General features: G+C 47.4%; 1 protein-coding gene across 1 annotated transcript in view; it reads right to left on the bottom strand.

Moving 5' to 3' along the window:
- Window positions 1–18,506, bottom strand: part of Fndc1 (fibronectin type III domain containing 1) — an 82,376-nt gene extending 63,870 nt beyond the window's left edge. Inside the window, exon 1 of the mRNA XM_051164091.1 lies at window positions 18,200–18,506. Coding sequence (XP_051020048.1) covers window positions 18,200–18,302 — 103 coding nt within the window. The 5' untranslated portion in view covers window positions 18,303–18,506. The remainder of the gene's footprint in view (window positions 1–18,199) is intronic.
- Between the last annotated feature and the right edge of the window lie 3,893 nt (window positions 18,507–22,399).

Raw genomic sequence — 22,399 nt, 5'->3', positions numbered from 1 at the left:
ATAAAAAATAACTTTTAAAGCGCCATTGCATCTTCAAGTATGAGGTCTTAAAATCCTCTTCATTTTCAAAATTGCCAAGCTAATATGTAACATTTTACCTGACAAAAACCACTGCATAGCTGGAGCTGTGATGGCAAGAGTGGCAACATGTGCTGGATATTCACATAGAAATGGCAACAGCCAAACAATATTTTCAGCTAATTCGGATAATAACATGACTACTCAGTAACATGAGGCACTTTCAGGGAGAAAAGACTAACCTAACGGGGCAGAGAGAAAAACTTTAACTTTAATAACATAAAGAAAAACAGACTTAGAGGGAAGGGAAGGCGACGTTTTCTTGAGGACACACGCATGGGTTAGCTTGTGAGTTTGAAACCAACGAAACATCTGAACAGGACACACACAAATGAACGTGACATTCAGCACTCATGAACACTGCCCCACAGCCTCTGGAGGAGAGCATGCTGGGAGAATCCACAACATGAGGAAAGAGGATGGGTTTGATGCTCTTTTAAGCACTAGAAGGAGGGGAGGGTGTCCAGTCTGGGGACAAAAACAAGATGGTAGATGGTGTGCACTGGCGACAATCCACATGTGAGCCTCCCAAAGTCCCATGAGGCAGAAGACACAGCAGTGAGCCATCTGCAAACCACAGGGAAGAATCTCAGCTGCTTCCTGGCTGTGAGAAATGAGCTATACTTGATCCTCCCAATCACTCCATTTCGTTGTCTAGAAAGAAGAGCCATCTACAATCACTCAACTTTACTTCCATACTGTTTGTCTCTGTTGGCCAACTACTTTTTTGTTTTGTTTTGTTTTTTGTTTTTGTTTGTTTGTTGATTTTTCGAGACAGGATTTTTCTGTGTAGCCTTCGCTGTCCTGGACTAACTTTGTAGACCAGGCTGGCCTTGAACTCACAGAGATCTGTCTGCCTCTGCCTCCCGAGTGCTGGGATTAAAGGCATGCACCACCACTGGCCAGCTGTTAGCCAACTTCTTGCTGCTTTTATATCTGAGTCAACTTAGAAACAGGGGGAGCTTTCTGTCGGCCATGGTTTTGGATGCTTCTGTCCATGACCGCTTGTCCCTGTTGCTCTTACATCCATGATGAGGCAGCCATGGTCCTGGACTCACATGAAATAGCAAGGCTGCACACCTCGTGATGGCCAGGAAGCATAAGAGGATGAGGGTGGATTCTAGCATCCCTTCAAGGACAAAACTCTAATGTCCTAAACTCTCCCATGAGGCCTTACCTCTTAAAGGCTCTACAGCCCCCCAACACGTCCATGAGCTAGAGAGCAAGCCTTTAACATGGCAACTCTGGGGCCTCATCTCCACCACAGCGGCCTTCTAAGTTAGACCTCATATAAGATTCCTTCTCCAAACCAAAGGTGGCCAAGGTCTCTTCCTGCTTTCTGGGACAAAAGCTGTAATCAACCTTCATCTCTTTCTTAGGGACATTAGCATTCATGTGACAAAAGCTATTTCTAAAAAAAAAAATAGCTTTAGGGGAACCCTAACTTCAGGTCTTAGAAGCAGTTCTAGAATCAATCTAAAATTAAGGTTCTTCAAAACTCATTAGGCCGACAGACCACCTCCTCTTCCTCCCAACACACACTCGTCCAGTGAAATGGAATCTTTGACCTGATTAAATGTTCTCGTTTTCTGGATTTCCATCAGCTTTGGTATTTACAACTGACACCATTCCCAGCACCTCCTAATGAACATCACCCATGGATAACTAAGACAAGAGGATCAGGACGGTGAACAAGAGCAACCTCGTGGACCATACTAGCCCTGCAACAATCCCCTCTTCCGTCAATGCCTGGGTACCAACCCTGTACGGAGCAAAGTCAGCTCTTCCAGCAAGTGCACATCATTATACAGATTCGGCTCACAGTAAGCTTGTGCCTGGGCTAGAAACATGATGACATGAAGACCTAGTGACTATAATCTCTAAGTGTGGAGCAAGGCCACACATTGAAAGTGGTTTCTGAGCCGGGTGGTGGTGACACACGCCTTTAATCCCAGAATTTGGGAGGCACAGGCAGGCAGATCTCTGTGAGTGTGAGACCAGCCTGGTCTACTCTACAAAGTGAGTCCAGGACAGGCAGGGCTCTCTTACACAAAGAAACTCTGTCTCAAAAAGCCGAAGGAAGGAAAGAAGGAAGGAAGGAAGGAAGGAAGGAAGGAAGGAAGAAAATGTGGTTTCTAGAACTGCAGTCTGGTTTCCAGGCTCTGAATGAGAAATGAGTGTTCTCAGCTGAATACAGAGGTCCTTATTTATTTATTTTCTTACGAATTTATTTGTGGCACCAGGGATCAAACACAGGGCTTTGCACTGCTAGGCAAGTGCTCTTCTTTCTTTCTTTCTTTCTTTCTTTTTTTTTTTTTTTTTTTTAAGGTTTCCAGACAGGTCCTTACTAAGCTGCCTGGGCTAGCTTTGAACTCATTCTATAGCTCAGGCAAGCCTTGCCCTTCCCACTCTCCTACCTCAGCCTCCCAACTAGCTGGGGTTATAGGCCTGAACTCCCAGGCCCAGACTCTTCTTGAGTGCCTGAGGAAAAGCTGAAGCACACAGTCTTTTTTTATTTTTATTTTTTAAATTAGTTTTCTATTCAGTTCTCATCAGGGAGGACCCTGGTGTAGCTCTGAGGGATGTCTGTCCCAGGAGCTCTGTCTGTTAGGACACAAACTCAAATGCCAATGCCTGTGGTATTATGATGGGTAGTGGGGGAGGGGCAGAGAGGTGGGACCCTGACAAGCAGCTTTTCGTCTCCAGGGGCATGCAAAATGAGAAGTGAGCTTAAGCTACAGATGAAGGAATTTAGGGTTAAAACTGGAAAAATTTCCTGTCTGCGACCTGCCCCACTCCCACCCCCCACCCCCTATCCCAGGCTGCCTTTGAATAAAAGACCTATGGGAAGGAAGGGGCTTCATCCTAAAGCTGCCAGTCAGCGCTAGTCAGCTGGGGCTCCAGCAATTCCATGCCATGGCATGATCGTGCCAGCAGCTCACACCAATAAACTTTTGTCTAGACTTGAGAATATTGTGCCAGGTACTAAATAGCAAGGTGTTGTTCTGGTGATCTTGCAGGTAGCCAGCCCTTGCCACACCGTGTGTGCCACATCGTGTGTCTCTGCTGCCACCAGATGTCTACTTGCTCGTTTAGGAATGATCCATCGTACTAAGACTGACTCCTTACTTTGATCTGGTCCCAAACCTCAAAGGCTTAACCGAAAGGACTCCGGGAGGGCTATGTGCTTCCAAAGTCAAAGGGCAGATCCCAGGAGTCCAAAGAATTGAGCCATCGCTAGCCAAGGTACCAAATTCTACATTCTGGCCCCTCTACAATGACTGCCCTTGGTGTGGAGAGTCTTCAGCTTCTGGGAACAGACCTTCAAAGATCTCCAGTGGTAATCCACAACCTTAAGCCCAAGTCAGAGCTAAGTCCTTAAAGCCAGCCTGGCCAAGGTCCTCAGTGCCCATTCCAGAGCAGGCAGCAGGGCCCAGCAGCTGGCTTGCTCCTTGCCTTCCTGCTCGGATACGCCTTGGCATTCAACATCAACTCCGCACTGGCAATGGGTGAAGGGAAGGGACTCTGAAGGCTTCTCCAACCCAAATGCCTACAAGGGCCAGGAAAGTGGAGCAAAGGATAGCCTAGGGGTTTGGGGTTGCAGGCTAGTTGACAAAACAGACTCCAGGAGGCTCCCCTCTGTCAGGTACTCACAGATCCTTTTCCTAAGAAGACAGAAGTCCTTTCAACCCATACTGCACTCTGTTTAAATCAGATAATGTTGTGGAGGAGATAGGCGCATACACACCATGGGACATTTGCTGAGGCCTGAGAACAATTTTCAGGAATCGGCTCGCTCCTCCAACCATGTGGGACTGAGCTCAGGTGATCAGGATTTGTGGTAGGTACCTGCACCCACTGAACCATCTTACCAGCTCCAAGACAGAACTCTTAGTGTTTGGTTATATATCTCAATGTTTATGCTAACTGGCAATTAACTCCACTTTTTAAAAACAGTATAGGAATGCATGCACATACACACAGTCAGTAGGCCAAGCCAGGTCCACTGTTGGCCAGTCATCAACCTCTATCTTGACCCCAGCAGAGATCCTGCAGTTGTTGACCCAGACAACCAACCAGTATCCTTCGGTCCTTTGCAGTACAGAGATGCTTCTGTGAGTAGGGCTCCATTTGGAAAGACTACAAGAGATGAGACTCCATGCTGGAAAGGCTTACAGGTAGAGAGGAAGGATGTAGGATGCTATCCAAGCTTAGCAACTAACAAAACTAATGACTTGCATATCTACGCATGCTCTAACCCTCTACACACACCACAGTTCTGCGCGAGCTGCAGGCTGGCCTCACTGTCTCACTGTTCAATGCCTAGGTCAGCAGTAGCTGCCTGGGGCAGGCCCTGAGATGGAGAACGATTGCATGAACAATGGAGACAGATGCTCAGAACCATCTCCAAATCCCAGGCTAGTCTACATTGGGTAGAAACATGGGTTTTTTGCTAATGAGAGTTGCCTCGTGGAGAGCCGTGTCTCAGAACACAAAAACGCAATGCCCAAAAGCAGAGTCAATAAAATGAACCAGTGAAGGCAGGACCCATGGAGTTGCCATACTTAGAAAAACCGATTCAAAGCTATAATTGAATCCTTCTAGGTTTTGTTTCTGTTTTTGTTTTAATGTAGTTGCTTCATCAGGTAAAGTGAGAAAGGAAGGTGTGAGTGGAGAAGCATCTGGAAGGATGGTAGGGGGAAAGGAAGAGGGTAGGGCCAGGGAGTGGTTTCCAGGGAAAACTAACCCAAAAAGAAACAAAGCAGAGATTTTCTCCTGTTCAGCCCACTTCCTTTAAATTGCTCCACTGTAATTTTGCTGTTGAATGATTTTAGCCAAAAGTGTTAAAGCACAGAAAAGTGCTGGCCCAGGCCAGCACCCAACTAGTATTAGATAAACGGGTGAATGTTTAAGCTTAGCTAACAGGCAGTTTGCCATCCAGAAAGAAAGGAATGCTACTTCAAAATCGTTCTCCATCCTAGGGCCTGCCCCAGACAGCTTCTGCTGACAGGATCATTTGAGATTCCAAAGTTAAAACCCAGAACTGTAGAGAAAAACCACTGAGAAAATACCGACGAGAAAGAACCAAATATTTTCTGAAACAATTAGCCATACACTAGTGATTTAAAAAGAAATACTCTCTAATTCTTTGATAGTCTCCCAAGTACTTACTAAAGAAATCGATGTAACAGAAAGTTCACTTAATTGGACTTAAACCAACCAACAAACAAAAACTACATTTGAATAGTAGATTTGACTGATTCATTTTTTCTCCAAAATCATGGTCATAACTGTGCTTTAGCAGTCATGCATTCATAGAACCACCACCTGCAAGTCTTCGATAGCAAACAGTATCTGTGTGCGAGCAACAGAAAAGAGCAGTGTGTTTCTACCGCATTAATAAGTAACAAACCAGGCATCAACTTTATTTTATCTGACTGGTATGTAAACTAGCTTCTCTCTGTATTTATTTCAAACATCTAAATTCAACAGCAAATGAAGAAAAATAGGTCATAAGTGAAAATACCAAGTTCACTGCTGATAACACTGAATCAGAGAATGTGGCCACCACTGTCCTCTTCCTGTCTCAAGTTCTGGAGCTTTAGACAAACCCAAAAGAGTTTCTGAGGGTGCCAAATCCCAGGAGGACAAGGGCCTGGACCATCCTAGGGAGCTGCTTCATGAAGCCGCAGGAGGAGGGGGGGATGGGGGGGGTTGAATGCAAGCTGCCACCTAAAGGCAGGTTCTGGAGCTTCAAAAGCCACTAGCCCTGACTAACAGAAAAAGTCAAGCAGTATAGTCCTCTCAGCGCTGTATGGAGGAGTATGAGATAGAATAGAAGCCGGTGTCACTTCAGCGACGCTCCCTAATAACAGAAGAGAACCAAGGATGACGTTCCCTAACAAATAGCCCTAGCTATGACAATTACTCTATGGCGAGGCTGCACTGACTCCTCCAGGTAAGGATCAAGATGACCTCACCCTACGTGCAGAAGACCCCTGCAATACCCACTGAGGCCCAGCCTGTGTCTTCCTAGGATGGGGAATGAAGATAGTGTTTCCTAGGCCCTGGTAGACTGTGAAATGAGCAAAGCCCAACTCCAAAAACCAAGGTGACCTCTAGGCTGAAAGTCCTCTCCCGTGAGCCTGTCCTACTCTGATCTCAGTGTGTGTGTGATGCCCAAAAGAGCTCAGCAGAGTGTAAGTAAGGAGATGGTGTGACATCCTGAAAATGCCCCGGTTAGGTGATACCGACAAGACAAACATGCTCCCATGCTCAGGTACATTCATCTTGTCACTAAAGTCCCCAGGACAGTTAAAGTGATGACATGAAGCATTCTTTGTCTTCTAGCTTAAAATCAAAAGAAACACATATCTAAACATCAAGACTTCTCTCCTCAGCTTCTTGCTCCATTTGGCTTCTGTTAGAGAAGGTTCATTCAAAGGCCCAGATGAGGGCAGGGTTCTCTCGGCAACAGCAACCTCTGCCGTCTCCCTTAAACTGGTACAGAACCTTCAGGACACCCTAAAGCTGCAGTTCTCAACCTATGGCTGGAGATCCCTTTGCACGTGTGTGTGTGTATGTGTGTGTGTGTGTGTGTGTGTTTGTGTGTGTGTCTCAGGGGGTGGGGGGGGAATGGAGCAAAGTCCAACAACCCTTCCACAGGGGTCACATATCAGCAGACATCCTGCATATCAGATCTTTATATTACAATTCATAACAGTATCAACATTAGTTATGAAGTAACAATGAAATAATTTTACAGTTGGGGGGACCACCACAACAGGAGGAGCTGTATTAAAGGGGCGCAGCATCAGGAAGGTTGAGAACCGCTGCCCTATAGTTAGAGTAACTGAATATAGAATCTGCCAGCGACTCATTCGGTTAGAGACCCTGAGGTCTCTGTAGGGCTGTGGGCTTAGGAGGAGCCGGACAATGGTCGCATCTTTCTTCTGTCTATCCAGTAAAAGCCTCCCTCAATTCTGTAACAGTCCTGTGACCCTCCCCTAATATGCCCTATTCTAGTCTCTGGACCTATTCTAACTGGGGACACCACCAAGAAGCCAGAGAGGGGGTTCTGAGACTTAAGGAAGCCCGATCTTGCTGTCAGACACTGAAGGAAATATAGATCCGAAATCATGAGCTGAGTAAACATCTTTTCTTTATACAGCGTCTAGCCTTGGACACTTAGTGGTAGCAATTAAAACAGACTAACTAAGAGCTCTGGGTGCAGCCGGGCACAGTAGCACTGTAATCCCAGCAGTCAGGGAGGCAGAAGCAGGAGGATCTCTGTGAGTTTGAGGCCAGCCTGGTCTACAAAGTGAGTCCAGGACAGCCAGTGCTATACAGAAAAGCCTTGCCTTGGAAAACAGAACAAAACAAAAAGCTCTGGGTGCTAAGGGTCCCTGAAGCCAATCCCTGGACTTCCCATGGTCTGACTCCAAGAAATAGTGAATTCCGAAATTTAAATGAGCCCAAAGTGGGATTCTGCCACTAGTGTTCAGGCACTGGTGGACTAGGGTACTGTTAATAAAGATCTTCTGTGAAAATCAAAAGCACCCTTTGAAGCTAACCTAGCAGCGAGTGCATTCGGACGCAAAAGCTGCCAGTGAGGAGCCACCCAAAGCAAAGAGGGCCACCAGCAGACAGAAGCTGCCACACTCAGAGAATACCCACTACAGACACACAGGGAGCAGGCGGGTCCAGGGAGCAGGTGAGGACAGGCTTGGTTACAAAGAAGGCCCCGGAGGAGGAATGTTCACGGCTTTTGAAATAGGTGAGCCACTTAAATCCCAAACACACTAGGCATTATAATTCTCCAACAGTGTGAAGTCTGGGTGTTGACAGAAAGCTCCCCGCTTTGTCTTTGAAAATCAAGTTCTACCATCCATTGGAAACACCTAAATGCTTCTGAGATTCTCTAGTGAAGAAAGCATTAATTTCAGTGCAACCACTAGACTGTGTGTGTGTGTTTGTGTGTGCATACATGTGTGTGATAAAGGACAACCTTGGGTGGTTACAAGCACTCAGTGCACAATCATGAGGACCCAAGTTCAGATCCCAGCATCCATGAAATGAGCCAGAGAAGCACCTGTCACTCCAGTTCCAAGGGAGACAAATGCACATGTCTGTGCACATACCCACATGCAGATATACACAAATAAAATGAGCCTTTGTTTGAAATAGTCCAGATCATCCTGAACTACATAGTTCAAGGAAAGCCTGGGATATCCTGTTTCAAAATTTAAAGTAACAACAACAATAAAGAAATCACTAAGGAATTCTTAGGGCAGGAGGACAGCAAGTGACAAAATTAAAATCAAACACCTAAGTCAATAAACTAATTTTGTGCCCAAGGATACTCTTAAAATAAACCAGTCTTAGGCAGATCTGGGCCCAGGGGTCCTGCTCAAACTATGGCACCAGCCAAGGACAATATGGGCAGTAAACTTTGAACCCCTACCCAGATCTAGCCAATGGACAGGACACTCTCCACCACTGAGTGGGGAGTGGGGTATGACTTTCACATGTACTCTGGTGCCTTATATTTGACCATGTCCCCTGGATGGGGAGGCCTGGTGGCACTCAGAGCAAGGATAGCAGGGCACCAAGAAGAGACTTGATATCCTATGAGCATATACAGGGGGAGGAAGTCCCCCTCAGTCACAGTCATAGGGGAGGGGAGTAAGGGGAAAATGGGAGGGAGGGAGGAATGGGAGGATGCAAGGGATGGGCTAACAATTGAGATGTAATATGAATAAATTAATGAAATATATTTTTAAAAATAAAATAAACTCAATCAGTCTTATCTCCCAAGATGTTTTCTGCTGGATTATCAGTCCTATTCAAGTTTCCTAAGTAATTTATAACAGCTTAGCAAACCTGATGGAATCTGAGACTGCCTTGATAAATGCTGCCTATGGACCGCTGCAAGGCCATTGCCCACTGCTCTGTCCCTTGCTTTCCCTTGCCAGAAAGCTAGAATGCCAAACATATGAATGCCCTGCCTTTCAGCTTCCCTTGCAGCTAGGATACACTTACACGTGAGCCTGGCCCATGACAGTGGTGAGGAAATATGCTGTCACTATGGAAACGCTACTTAAAGGGACTCTTATATGCTTGTGTCCTTTTTTTTTTTTTTTTTTCCTTTTCTTTTCTTTTTAGTTTCCTCTGTTCCACCTCCTGGGATGTCACACACAATCCCCAGCCAGGCATCAACCATCTAGCAACCATAGGTGACAAGTGGGAGAATGGAAACATGGGATGATCCCGGGCCCTGTCTACGTCACCAAACCCTAGAACCAGTCTAGGTCTCTCTGGTCCCAAGTTTACAACTGAAGAGATAAACAATCTCATTTGTTTATCCACTGATGTCACAAAGGATTTGGGGTTAGCCACACCGCTGCTTGTGGATTCGTGATGTCAAGTCCCTTCTGACTTTAAGTGAGAACTGCTTTCACTTGAACTTGCTCCTGTTGACTTTAGGGGTCCACTTGGGAAATGCCACTTGACAACATCAGCCCATTGACTTGAGTATGTACATCTGTCCCCAGAACACAGAAACCAGAAACAAGAGTGAACATAAGCAACAGCGCTGGCAAAATGCAATCACTAGGACCTAAAGCTCTTGGGTTTGTGTTTAGAAAATAACATAAATAAAAGCTACTGTTTCTGGGGGGTAAGGGGGTGGAGTAAGATCCATCTATGCCAATAGCTTCCCAGAATGGATTAGTAAGATAAATTGGAGGGATTTGGTGGATGTTGTCCTTGTAACAGCCATAAGAACATACGCCACTGTGAAGAGCAAATGCTGGGAGCTGTGGAGGGAGCACAGCGCTGTGCCTGCTGCTGACAGTGCCACAGACCCACGGCAAGTCAGTTTATGGGATCTTTTGTACATTCTTCAAATTCAGTTTGCAACCAAGAAATGATTTCTGAAAGAACTGCCATTGTTCGCTGGTCCGACTCAGACTCCGCCCACTACAAACTGCTTGACATGCCAGCCAAAACACACACACACACACACACACACACTTAAAAATGCATTTTTTTTCCCAAAATGTAAAATTCATTGTCTAACTATGTTAAACACTTGGACATTCCTGTGTCCTCAGTCACCACTCATGCAGCCCTGAGAGCTCCTGGGAAAACTCCCTTAGAAAATGTGCTGGACAGGGGCTTGGGATGAGGTCAGATGGTGAGTGCTCCCCTACTGTGCATGAAACCCTGAAGTCGATGCTCAGCACCAAGCCAGCCAAGGATGATGGTACATGCCTGCAGTCCCAGCACACGGAGGCAGAAGGACCAGAAAGACAAACCCATCTCTAGAAAGATGGCAAGTGAAAGGCCATCCTGGGGTACAAAGCAAAACACTAACGAGAGAGGCCACACAAGTGTTGTTTAAAAAAAAAAAAAAAGAGAAAGTGAGAAAGAAGCCAAAAAGATCCAGTGACAATTCAGATTTTTAGTGAATTGGGGGAGTGGGATGCAAACCATATAATAAACAAAAAGGTGTGTGTGTGTGCGTGTGCACACATGTGTGTATGTGTGTGAGTGTGTGAGTGTGTGTGTAAAGTCTCTAAAAGGAAAGAAAATGACCACTGGTTGACCAGACACATGCATCAGCCATGTTATTCATTCACGCAACAGACATTTTTTGAGCACTGAACAGTATCAAAGGCTAAGTAAGTCACTAGAGATCTGGAAGTGACTAGAGAGGCTTCGCCCGTGGTAGCTATTTTCTCTCCGATCCCTTTGCGCCCTCTCTTGTTTCTCACTCTCGTATTCCTCCAACTGATCATGCGTGAACTGAGAGCTCAGCGGGTAGGGGCCGATGATCAAGCCTGGACCTGGATGAAATCATAGGCACTGCTTGCTAAGTTTTTACAGGTAGAGAACGTGGGGTATGGAGTGCACACGTGTGTTGCCTGCGTGTGTGTGGTGTTAAGCCATGAAGGGGCTAAGGATGGGATTAGGTACACAAGGACAAATTTTGAACTGCTTGACCTGCTGATGAGGCAAGTTTAACAAGACCTAATATAGGAAAGACCTTGTTTATAACCATACCCCTTGCTAGCAATGACGCATTTCCATCCGCCTGCCCTCAGGGACCTAGCCTGTAGCAACTTTACCGCCTGCTGCTGCCTGGTGCGGGTGCTTAAAAGGCTCCAGCCACCACAGATCATGCTGTCGCGCTCAATGTCTGTTTGTCGCTCTCCCCCTCCCCCTTCCCATCCCCCTCTCTCCTCCCCTTCCCCCTCCTCCCCCCATCCCCTCTCTGAGATGGCCTTTCCAGTTCTCCCTTCGCCCATAAGCCTCTTGCCCTAAAACAGTCGCATGGCGTAATTGCACCTTGGCACACCCGCATCTCCCCCACCCAGACCCATCCACGGCTTTATCCTAACACCCCTGAGGCATTTTGTGATAGGCACCAGGTTCGAAACAACTGCGGCTTCCGGGAAGCCCCACTTGAGTTCCATCCGCCAGGGTGTGACCGACTCATTCCTCTGCAGCCAACCCCAGGAGGAGAGACCCAGAGAGGGCACGCTGTTCTAGTTCCATTTCTTCAGCTGACAGTTCCAGTTCACAGTCTGACTTGTAGGGAAAGCAAGGCGGCAGGAATTCAGGAGAGACGTCATATCCAGTCAAGAGTAGAGAGGAACGAATGCATGCACACCGTGTTTGTTTCCAGCTAGTTTTCTCCTTTCTTATACTGTGTAGGACTCACAGCGTAAGGAATAGTGCTGCCCACAGTGGGCTGGGTCTTCTTATATCAATTAACCAGAACGACCCCCCACAGACCTGCTCACAGCCCAATCCAATCTAAATAATTCCACATAGAACTCTGCTCCCGTTCTATATTGTATCTAGTAGAAGTTAAAACTATACAGGCCCTGGAGCAGAAATGCCTGCACTGGCATTTACATGTAGCCTAAGGGAGAAAATCAGGTTAGTTTCCAGACATGCAACCCGAGGTGCCCTCCAAGGGAGGACTGCAGGGTTTATAAGATTCGAGTCCAAATCTTAGGACAAGTATATGCTAGATTATGTCTTTGGGAGAACAGTTTACTTTAACAGCGTTAAACCTGGTTCCCACAGAAAGGAGACAAGAGTATCACCAAGTTCACATGGTATCCATGGAAACCAAGAGTAAGAACACACGTGGAAGAGCCCGTTATGAAAAGAAAAGGGAAACAAACAAACAAACAAAAAGTCTACCTACACCACGTCTACAGCTTGTATTTTATTGAGCGTTCTGATGCCACAGCAGAAAACTATAATGCTGTCTGTTTTTAACCAGTATTTACAGCTCTCCAGTTAAGTTCTGTCCCTTAAAGTGTAGCACAATATACGATATATTCTGATTATTATAATTAAAATAATTTGCAATACTCTCCCTAGGAACAAAAGTAAATCTTGTGTGTCGGGGGGTGGCAGTTACCAAGACTATGATCATGGGGGACAGGGATGTTTCTTGTCCCCCGCCCCCCACCCCCGTGGCCCAGCTGCTTTCATTTTGGCCTGGGCCTACAGAGGTACCAAGACTACCCCAACAGCTAAAAGGTTGTGAATCCCACCTTTAGACTTAGGTTTCAAATCCCTTTTTATTAATATTTAATTGGAAATTGTTAATGTGCTGCCATGTCAACCATGTCCTTTCCATCTTCATGTCTACAGGAAGCTCCAACAAGCAGCAAACTAAAAAACTTTACAAAGCACTGCACTAAGGGAAGAAAGCAGATAATTTGACGTTTGTGCTCAGTTTCTTCTCTCTTTAAGGTCCAGGCACCAATAAATAAATCCCTTTTAATGAAGCCCATGGAATATGAGACTGCCTCAGAAAGGCCGGGAGCGCCCTCTATGGGCCACAGAGCACAAGCGCTGCCAAGCACTGGGTCCAGGTGTTTTTTGTTTTTGTTTTTGTTTTTTTAAGATTTTATTTATTTATTACATATTCAGTATTCTGCCTACATGAGTGCCGAAGTCTTAAGCTCCTAGGAGGAAGGGGAAAGGGGTGCTGGTTTATGTAAATAACCAATGATTCCAAATACGCAAATACGCACTTTTTAACGCTGGTGAAGATGTGCAGGCAACAACAGCCACAGTTGCCTCCCTCCCCCACTACCTGCTCTCCCCAAGACACCAAAGTTCCCAATTTGCTCTGTATCTTAATAAATGAATTCCATGCGTTCACAAACAACTACACAGCAGGCCTGTTCTTTTCTCTTTCACTTTTATAGCTTTAAAGACCCACCCCTTGTGTTTTCTAATTAAAACAAAAGCTACTGATAACAACAGAAGTGTTATTACAAACCTAAGCCCTGAAATTTCATAGGGAACAAGACAGAGATCCAGTCCCCAGTCAGCCTCCGGGAGCATCTCCCGGAATGTTTGTGCCCAGGTTCCTTATTCACACCCGTTGAGGTTGGCGGAGAGATGGTTCCCAAAGAGCTCCTTAGTCCCCAGAGCCAAGGAAGGTGGGCACTCAGTAGCTGGAAAAGGAGGAACACTAATCACGCCCCAGGTCTCCCAAGGGAACACAGCCCTGGATTTTAGCCCCAAGAGACCCAATCTGGACTCCTGACCTCCAGTGCTTTGTGCTAATCATTTCTACCTACTGCTTTAATCCAGGAGGTGTGTGATGATTCCTCACAGCAACCATAGGGAAAGGCTACATGCCACACCCACATTCCTCCCATTGACAAGGGATGGGCCATTATGACTTCCACGCAGATAGGACACATTGGTGACAATAGGGAAGCCTCTAGTGATGGCTTTCTACGGACACGCATTGTCACTCTGTGATCCCACTATACCCTCTAATTTTACAATAATGCTTTCCATGCTCGTAAAAAAAAAATTTTTTTTTTTGAGTGAAATGGGTTGTCCATCGGCTAGCTAAAAGAAAAGGGGGTCACTTCCTTGTAAAGACAGGAGTGAAAAAAAAATCAACAAGTGAGCTGAATCAGGCGAGTCACAGGGAAGTCTTCAAGGCTTCGAAAGATGAAAGGATCTCACAGACCAAGTCTAACCACAATGGAGATTACTGAAGGCCAGCTGAGAGGTCACAATGCTGCTAACATCTGACCCAGGCATCTGGACTTTTACTTTGACTCAGCTGTGTATCCCAGGAACTGTAAAACTCTGTGGCCCCTGGATTCCGTTCTATCCTATAACTTACAAGGTGCCCATAAAAAATTATGCTTGAATGGGCTTTCATCTGTCCTTCCCTACTGCACCAGGAATGATAGCAATTTAAGAATTAATCAGTTTATAATGAGGGTATAACTCATGGATGGGGTTCGCCTAGTATGTATAAGGCCCTGTGTTTGGTCCACAGTTACAGAAAAAAATCATAAGATATGCACTTACGGATTTATTCTTAGAAAATAACCATGGAGCTGGAAGGATGATGGCTCAGCTATTAAGAGAGACCACTGCTCCTGCAGAGGACCATGGCTGGGCCCCCAGCACCCACATCACGGCTCACAACCATCTGCAACTCTAGTTCCAGCAGATCTGATGCTTTTCTTATTCTCCACAGGCACCGAGCACTCACATACATACGTGCAGGCAAACACTCAGACACATAGAAAATTTTAACTTAAGAAAATGTTTAAACAACTATATGAAACCCTTAATGTGTTGACACAAGGCAACGTTTTTGGGGAAAAAAAACAACCAACTGTTTTCCAAAATAAGAAAGCATCATAAAAGGAGTGGTGACTCTTGTTGCATTTTGACAAATCACCTTAACCGAAGGTAGCTGGAGCCCTAATCTGTTCACTCATTCAATCCACTGTGGTATGCGGTCTTCCTCCCACAGACGCAGAGCGCCGGGGTGTCTTCAGAGACTTTGTGGATAGCTTTGGGAAATATTTCACACTACACCCGACTCCTCATGGGGTTTCTCTAAAGGCTGCACTGCAGAATCTGAAACTACGTAAAGAGTTTTCACATTTCTGTACACCAAAACTGCATCGGTCTAGAGCAGGAGTCTATGTCAGCGGTCCAGCATTTACCTAGCAAGCACGAGGCCCTGTGTTCAGCTCTCAACACGATAACATGTTACGTGGGTAGAAGATTCACTCAAAATCCAAGATAGGCAATAGGTCACGTGTGCTTGTGTGTGTGTGTGTGTGTGTGTGTGTGTGTGTGTGTGCATTTGCACACGGAGGCCAGAAGATTGCCTCTGAAGTCTGCTCTCGCCTTCTTCCTTTTGGGGGGCAGAGCCTCTTGTTTCTCTTGCTGCACTGTGCACTCCAGGCCATCTGGTTCACAACAGTGAGTGATGTTCAGTGATTCTCCCATCTCCACCTCCCATCTTGCTACAGGAACCCTGGCTTTACATATGCATGCTGCCACATTGGGCCCCTGTGTAATATTTTGTACGATAGCCATGTGGACATACCGTGTTTCACCATGTGACGTTTAAAAATCACATTTTCATTCATATTGGTATTAAAATCCCATTTATCCATATTGCTATTAAAACCACATTCATTCATATCGCCACTGTCATAAGGAAAGTTTCCAATTTACAGAAGTGTCTGCGCCTGCCAGAGGAGAGACAGTTTAGCAGCATTCAAGTTTTAACTTTAAAAAAACCCAAGTTGCATCACTGACAAGAAATACTTACAATTACTTTACTAGAGGCAGCAGGCTCACTTTGTTTATTTTTGAAGGAAAAAAATGTGCCAGAGCTACTCAGCAACTACAGTTTGTCTGTAGCCCCCGCCCCTTTTTAAAGTAAATAGAACATTTCACTTAGAAAGCAAGTTGATCAGCTGCTGACTCCGAGCCACACAGGTGTTTCTCACTGGGGTTCAGCACTGTTAGCGTTTTCAGCATCCCTGCCTTGACTCATTGTCAGATGCCATTTACTACACCTGGCAAGCTGTGTGCCTTCCATGTAAACATCAACGCAGGAAAGAGGCAAAGGGTGTCCTCATATGACTTTAGGATGAAGTTTGGCCTCAAGGGTTTATTGAAAGGATCTTTAACTTTAAAAAAAGAAAATAAAGATCACCTCCTAGGCATCTCTGAGTGTCCACAGTGAATGCACCTGTGAGTCCAGTCCTACAGACTGGGGAGCACCCCCATTATTTTAGCGTTTGCACAGTAGCCTATTGTGGTAATGGTGGAGGAAGGGCATGTCTTGCTTGCTTGTTTTAATCTGTCCCAAGTTTCAGGGTTCACTGAGATCCTCGGTTGTGTGCATGCTGCAAGGAAAATGCCTGGTGCTCTGCAGGCTGCTACTGTCAGCACAGCTCTGAGTAATTTGCCTTAGAGAGATGCTGGACCCAACAGAGGAGGGATGAGGCTGACAGCCACCACACGCAGGAAGCATGAATTAGTCTGCCCCTGGCCTTGCCTGGTCAGACACAAATTCAAGCAGCTGCTGCAACAGTGGATGGCAAGACAGACAGCAAGGCTCCTCAAGGAGCCCATGGAATAAATTACATGCTGTTTCGTGATTTCTTCCCCGGCACAGGAATCATCTGCAGGCTGCTATGCCCGCCTCTTCCCTTCACTAATTGAACTTAAGTATGGTAAATAGGCACTTTGAAATGTGCTTGTCTTCTTTGTCCATTTCTAGTCTGGTCATCATTTTACTGCAAATCCCACGTCAACACAGTAGAGAGAAGTGCCAACAAGCCTTCCAGTTCCAGCATTCCACAGCACAGTGATTTGCAGAGCAGAGCGCAAAAGAAAGAGTGGCTGGCAGCGCTGTAGAAGCCTTGAGGATCACAAACAGCCCTGCCTTCCCATCCTGCAGGTGACTGTGGAATCGGAAAGGAAGGCGACTGGAACCACCTCAACGCTCACTAGTGCTTCCACTTTTAGATTGTTTTCTGTAAGAAAAACTCTTTCAGAGCTCTAAAAACTTTAGCTTAGCAAGAGAGAAGACATGGGGCTGTGGGTGGGCAAGTTGGAAGACTAGAATAGATTTATTCTGTCAGGCGGTTGTATAAAATGTGAAGTGAATTATTGCCTTAAGGTTATGAAGAGGAGCTAAAGGACGCCTACACTGCCTGTATGACCCTTTTAGGAGGAAGAAACTCGGTGCCAGTGTATGTAGCATTCAATACCACCAAACAATATGCATGATAGAGCTACCACCAAGGTCCCAGAGAAGTCTTTCCCTTTATCCTTGCAGGGAGAGCAATGCAGACACCAGCATACAAAGCTAGTAGCCCTTGTTGGAAAAGAAACTTAAAAAAAAACAAAAAAACTTTTTGCCACCCTGCTGGACTGCACAATACAGGAAAGAAAGAAAGAAAGAAAGAAAGAAAGAAAGAAGAAGAAAAAGAAAAAGAAAGAAAGAAAGAAAGAAAGAAAGAAAGAAAGAAAGAAAGTCCTGTCCTTAGGTTCCTACAAATTGATGTCATTAACTAAAAGCCACAGATGCCAACTGTGGAAATGCACGGGTGGAGGTGGAAATCAAGACACCAAGGACATGGGGATGAGAGCTTGTCTCTTTCTTTCTCTCTCCCTGGGTGAAACACACAAGAAAACTGACAGCCAGCCAAGCCTCCCGTGCTAAGCAAGCATCCGTCCATGCAGGCTGCAGCCTGAGAGGGTGAGGTTCTCAGGAACGCACTGACTGTCCGGTTTTCCTCCCTCCCTCCTCGAAAGACAAATGCCTTCTTCCAGCGGCAAAGTTCCCAAGCCTGGCGCTCAGAGCTTCAGCTGCCACTGGTCCTGAGTTACAAGCCTGCCTCTCTGTCTCCCTCTGAATGCTCCCCAGTGACAATATCCTACCTCAAGATAGATGAACGGGATGACAGAAAGAAAAAAAGTCCACACCCTCAGGAGAGTCTAGCCAAAGAAAGTGTCTCCTACCCCGATGCGATGCCCAAAGTCACTTCTTCTTCCTTTGCCTGCATCTCCAGGGTACTTAGACAAGTTCTATCCCCAGTTCTCTTATGCCATCCGTCCCCAAGGCCATCCCCCACACGCGGAGCTTCCACAGTGCCCACACCCAGCGCGCCCTGACTCCACTCACAAGGATGCACAGGTTAGTGACAAGACAGGCACGCAGGCAACACAGAGCCAAGTGACAAGCGGCGGGCAGAGAAGACAGCCGGACGGACCGCGGAGTCTGGCACGCTCGTACCTGGGGGCCCCTCCAAGGAAGCTACCGGGAGCAGCACCGCTAGCAGCAGCAGCGCCGCCCAGAGCAGCAGCGGGCGCGGGGACGCCCTGGCCTCGGGGACCATCGGGAGCCCGGGATGCGCGGGGACCGAGCGTGGGTGGCCCGCAGTGCGCTGGCTGGAGTGAGGGGAACGCAAAAGCAACGCCGTCTGGTGCCCGTTGCCCGGCGTTCAGTGTCCTGTGCGAGCCCTCGGCGATCGCTCCTGGCCACGCAGCGCCGGTGCCGCGCTCTACCACTGAGTCCACCCTCTGCTGCCCGCCGCGCCTTTTAGCCACGCTCCGGCGCCCCCTGCCGGCACGCTCGCGAAGGGGCCCCACAGGCGGGCGGGGCGCTGGGTGGGTGACCCGAGAATGCAGGAACCCCACTTGGTTTTGTGAAATTAAAAGCAAAAAATCGGTAGTCTCAGCACCAGGAAAACTCCTCCCTTTGTCTAATTCTTTAACACTTTCTGGCCCGGAAAGTGATCCATTGCAAACGGTGCCAAGACGGGGCGTGAACTTTGTCCCCTTAAGCCCCTAACCTCTTTGTGTGGTTTCAACTTCGGGGACCCGGCCATACAGTGGTCTGCGGGCTCTCGGTATCCTTCCCACGGAGCCAGGGCGCTTGGGAAAGGGTGATGAACTGTACTAGACGCCGCAGCCCCTGGCTGTCATTTAACTGGAGCGCGTGATTCCAGTTGAAACGGAAGCAGGCTTAAAGAACTCCGCAAAAACCCAGCCAGGAACTCGTTTGACCTCCCTTTCCGTAATTTAAACAGGCCCCGGGGTCCCGCTGTGCGGGATAACAGCCCGAGTTTTGATCCAAGCCAGCTGAGACTCAAGCGGAGTAGGAGCGCCCCTGGAGGCGACAAAGACGCGCGCTGGGGAAGCGGAATGCTCTCTCTGCAAACCAACCTGCTGTGACTGAAAAGCTACAGAATTATGGAATAGGCTCGCCGACGTGGCAAGCCCAAACTTGACCAGATTTGTTTAACTCTCCGGGAAGGAAGACACGTCAAACAGTGTGTGGAAGGATGGTAATAGAACACGGAATCTTTAAAATCTAAAACAAAATCACAAAACCAATCTGCAATGAAGTCTCCAGGCTCAAGGAGGACGCTCTTCCCTCATCCCTAAGGGCTCTAGATTTCCCACAGGTCAGTTAGTTGCACCCTGGCTTTGTCTCCCCAGCCTTTTTTTTTCCCCAGGAGGGTCAAGTTCCCTCCCGACTCTCTCTCTCTCAACTGTGACTTCCAAGCTCCCGAGGCTCTTGCTAGTCTCGGTCAGAATTGGGAATCTCTCTGGGTGGAACAGAAGAATCTTCTCTCCCTCTTTGGCCCATAGATGATGAAGGGCAGTGGCCATAGTTTGCTGAAACTCAGTCTTTAAAATGTATGGCTCTCCTCATCACCGGAGGCTGTGAGCACTAGGAACCCTACGTGGGGGTGGGGTGGGGGTGGGAGTGAGGGAACACAGGACGACTGTGATTGAATTGAGCATTCTCAGAACACGTGACCAAAGACTGTGGGCTATAACCACAAAAGGGAGGCAGTCATAGGCCAAAGGATGATACTAACAGCAGCCACCAGCAGCAGGAGATGCAAAGGACCACTCTCATGAGGGTCTGTGCAGGCCTGCCAGCCCTGGCTGTAAGTCCAGCAGGCCTCATTTTAGACCTGTGCCTTAAGAACCTAAACAGAGGAAACTTCCACCCAGTTTATGCTACCCAGTGTGTGATGCTCAGTTATGGTGGCCGGAGGAGCCTAATACAGTAGCCAAACTGTGGCTCTGGCCCCAAGGGATGCGGCCTAAGGGAAGAAGGCCTCCCACAGAAGCCCACCAAACAGGGAGAGTGCGCTCCCCTGCGCTCAGAGCTCTGAGCAGGAGAGAGACCAGAAATGGGCTCTCCTAACCCGGAGAAACCCAGAGCATGCAGCTGGGACATCCCGGGATCATCTGGAAAAGATGGCCAAGATGACTGCATAACTAACAGGCTGCGGAGGAGAGAGAATGACAGTGCACAAGTCATGCTGTCCTCGGCCTGCTCCCTGGGACTTTCATCATTTCAAGACCTCACTGCTCAGTTTAGACTCAATAAAATTATTCCATGACAATCTGCGGCAACTCAGCAGACAGTGGTCCCTTCTTTTAGCAACACACACACACACACACACACACACACACACACACACACACACACACACACCACACACACACACACACACACACACACACACACACACACACACACACACAACACACACACACCACACACACACACACACCACCCACACACCACACACACACACACACAAACACACACACACACACACACACACACACACACACACACACACCACACACACACACACACACACACACACACACACACACACACCACACACACACACACACACAACACACACACACACACACACACACAACACACACCACACACACACACACACACACACACACACACACACACACACACCACACACACCACACAACACACACACACACCACACACACACCACACACACACACACACACACACACACACCACACACACACACACACACACACACACACACCACACACACACACACACACACACACACACACACACACACACACACACACACACACACCACACACCACACACACACACACACACACACACACACACACACACACACACACACACCCCCATCCATCCATTTCCCACCCCAGAAGGCAGCTCGTTAGACTCTTCAGAGGGCACAGGGCAAATCAATTTCCAGGATTAGAGTTCTGACAATCAGAAGTCAGCTGAGGGCTGCTGAACACTCATTGAAGTAGCCAATGTTTACAAGTCCTGATTCAAATTAAATACAAACTTGACCCAGGTGTTGTAGGCTTAGATGTTTTAAACCTACTTTATTTAGGGTTCTTAAACACTTTAACCCCTCTTATAACCCACCAACCAGAGGAAGGGGAAAAAGAATATTAATAGGAAAAGGGGCTTGTGGACCTGTTTAGATGTAGTTCCTTGGGCCAATTCCACTCTGTGTTGCCAGAATACCAGCAGTCCAGTACAATATCCAACACCAAACAGCACAGGAACCCATAGAGGTGCCAGGATCCAGCAGAAACAGCAAGGTTCTCCTGAGTCATCGGCACGAGTTTGTGGAAGCAGCCATAACCAGCCAGAGTACCGTGAGAAGTTCTCTGGAATGTTTCTCTCTGTGAAGCAAAGACCAGCGAAGACAAGAGAAGACCAGCGAAGACCAGCGAAGACCAGCGAAGACCAGTGAAGACCAGCGAAGACCAGCAAAGACCAGCAAAGACCAGCGAAGACAAGAGAAGACCAGTGAAGACCAGTGAAGACCAGCAAAGACCAGTGAAGACCAGCGAAGACCAGCAAAGACCAGCAAAGACCAGCAAAGACCAGCAAAGACCAGCAAAGACCAGTGAAGACCAGCAAAGACCAGCAAAGTGTTACCTGATGTAGAAATGGCAAAAGCGTTGACTCGCTGTGGTTCTTCATGCTCCATCACACTGTCACGCACCTTCTCACGTGTGTCTGCCCCCAGCAAAACATCACATGCCCTCTCACAAGCCAGCTTTCAGCAAAATACCAGGTGACCCAATTGAGTCTTCAAAGAATCCAGAAACTTTTGCTTCCAGGGTGTGACGGCACAGGCCCTTCGTGTTAGCACCTGGAAGGCAGACGCAGGTGGATCACTGTGAGTTGGAGAACAGCTTAGTCGATGTAGTGAGATCCTGTCTCAGAAAAAAAAATTGGACGATGCATATTCAATTTTAAAGTCCTACATGAGATCTCTAAGGTATCATAACTTTAGGGAGGGGTGTGCGCGTATGTGTGTGTGTGTGTTTGTGTGTGTGTGTGTGTGTGTGTATGTGCGTGTGCGCGTAGGCCAGAGGTTGACAGCAGTATCTGTGGGAACAACTGTAAGCTTTGTCACAGGTGAAAGCAGTCTTGGCGGGCTTTGCCCTTCGACACACCATGGATACTCCCTGAGATAGACTGGATGGAGCCATCCTGGGCCTGAAATTCAGGAAACAGACCTGGGGACTCCACTTGGACTATTTTTCTAATCGACCCTCAATGGGAGAGGGAGACACCCTTCATACGTGAGACAGGCAAGCGGAGAGGAGAAAGAGGCAACAGGGTCAGACC

The sequence above is a fragment of the Acomys russatus genome, chromosome 21 (assembly GCF_903995435.1).
Source record: "Acomys russatus chromosome 21, mAcoRus1.1, whole genome shotgun sequence".
Classification (NCBI taxonomy): Eukaryota; Metazoa; Chordata; class Mammalia; order Rodentia; family Muridae; genus Acomys; species Acomys russatus.
This window is presented reverse-complemented; position numbering and strand designations above follow the sequence as displayed.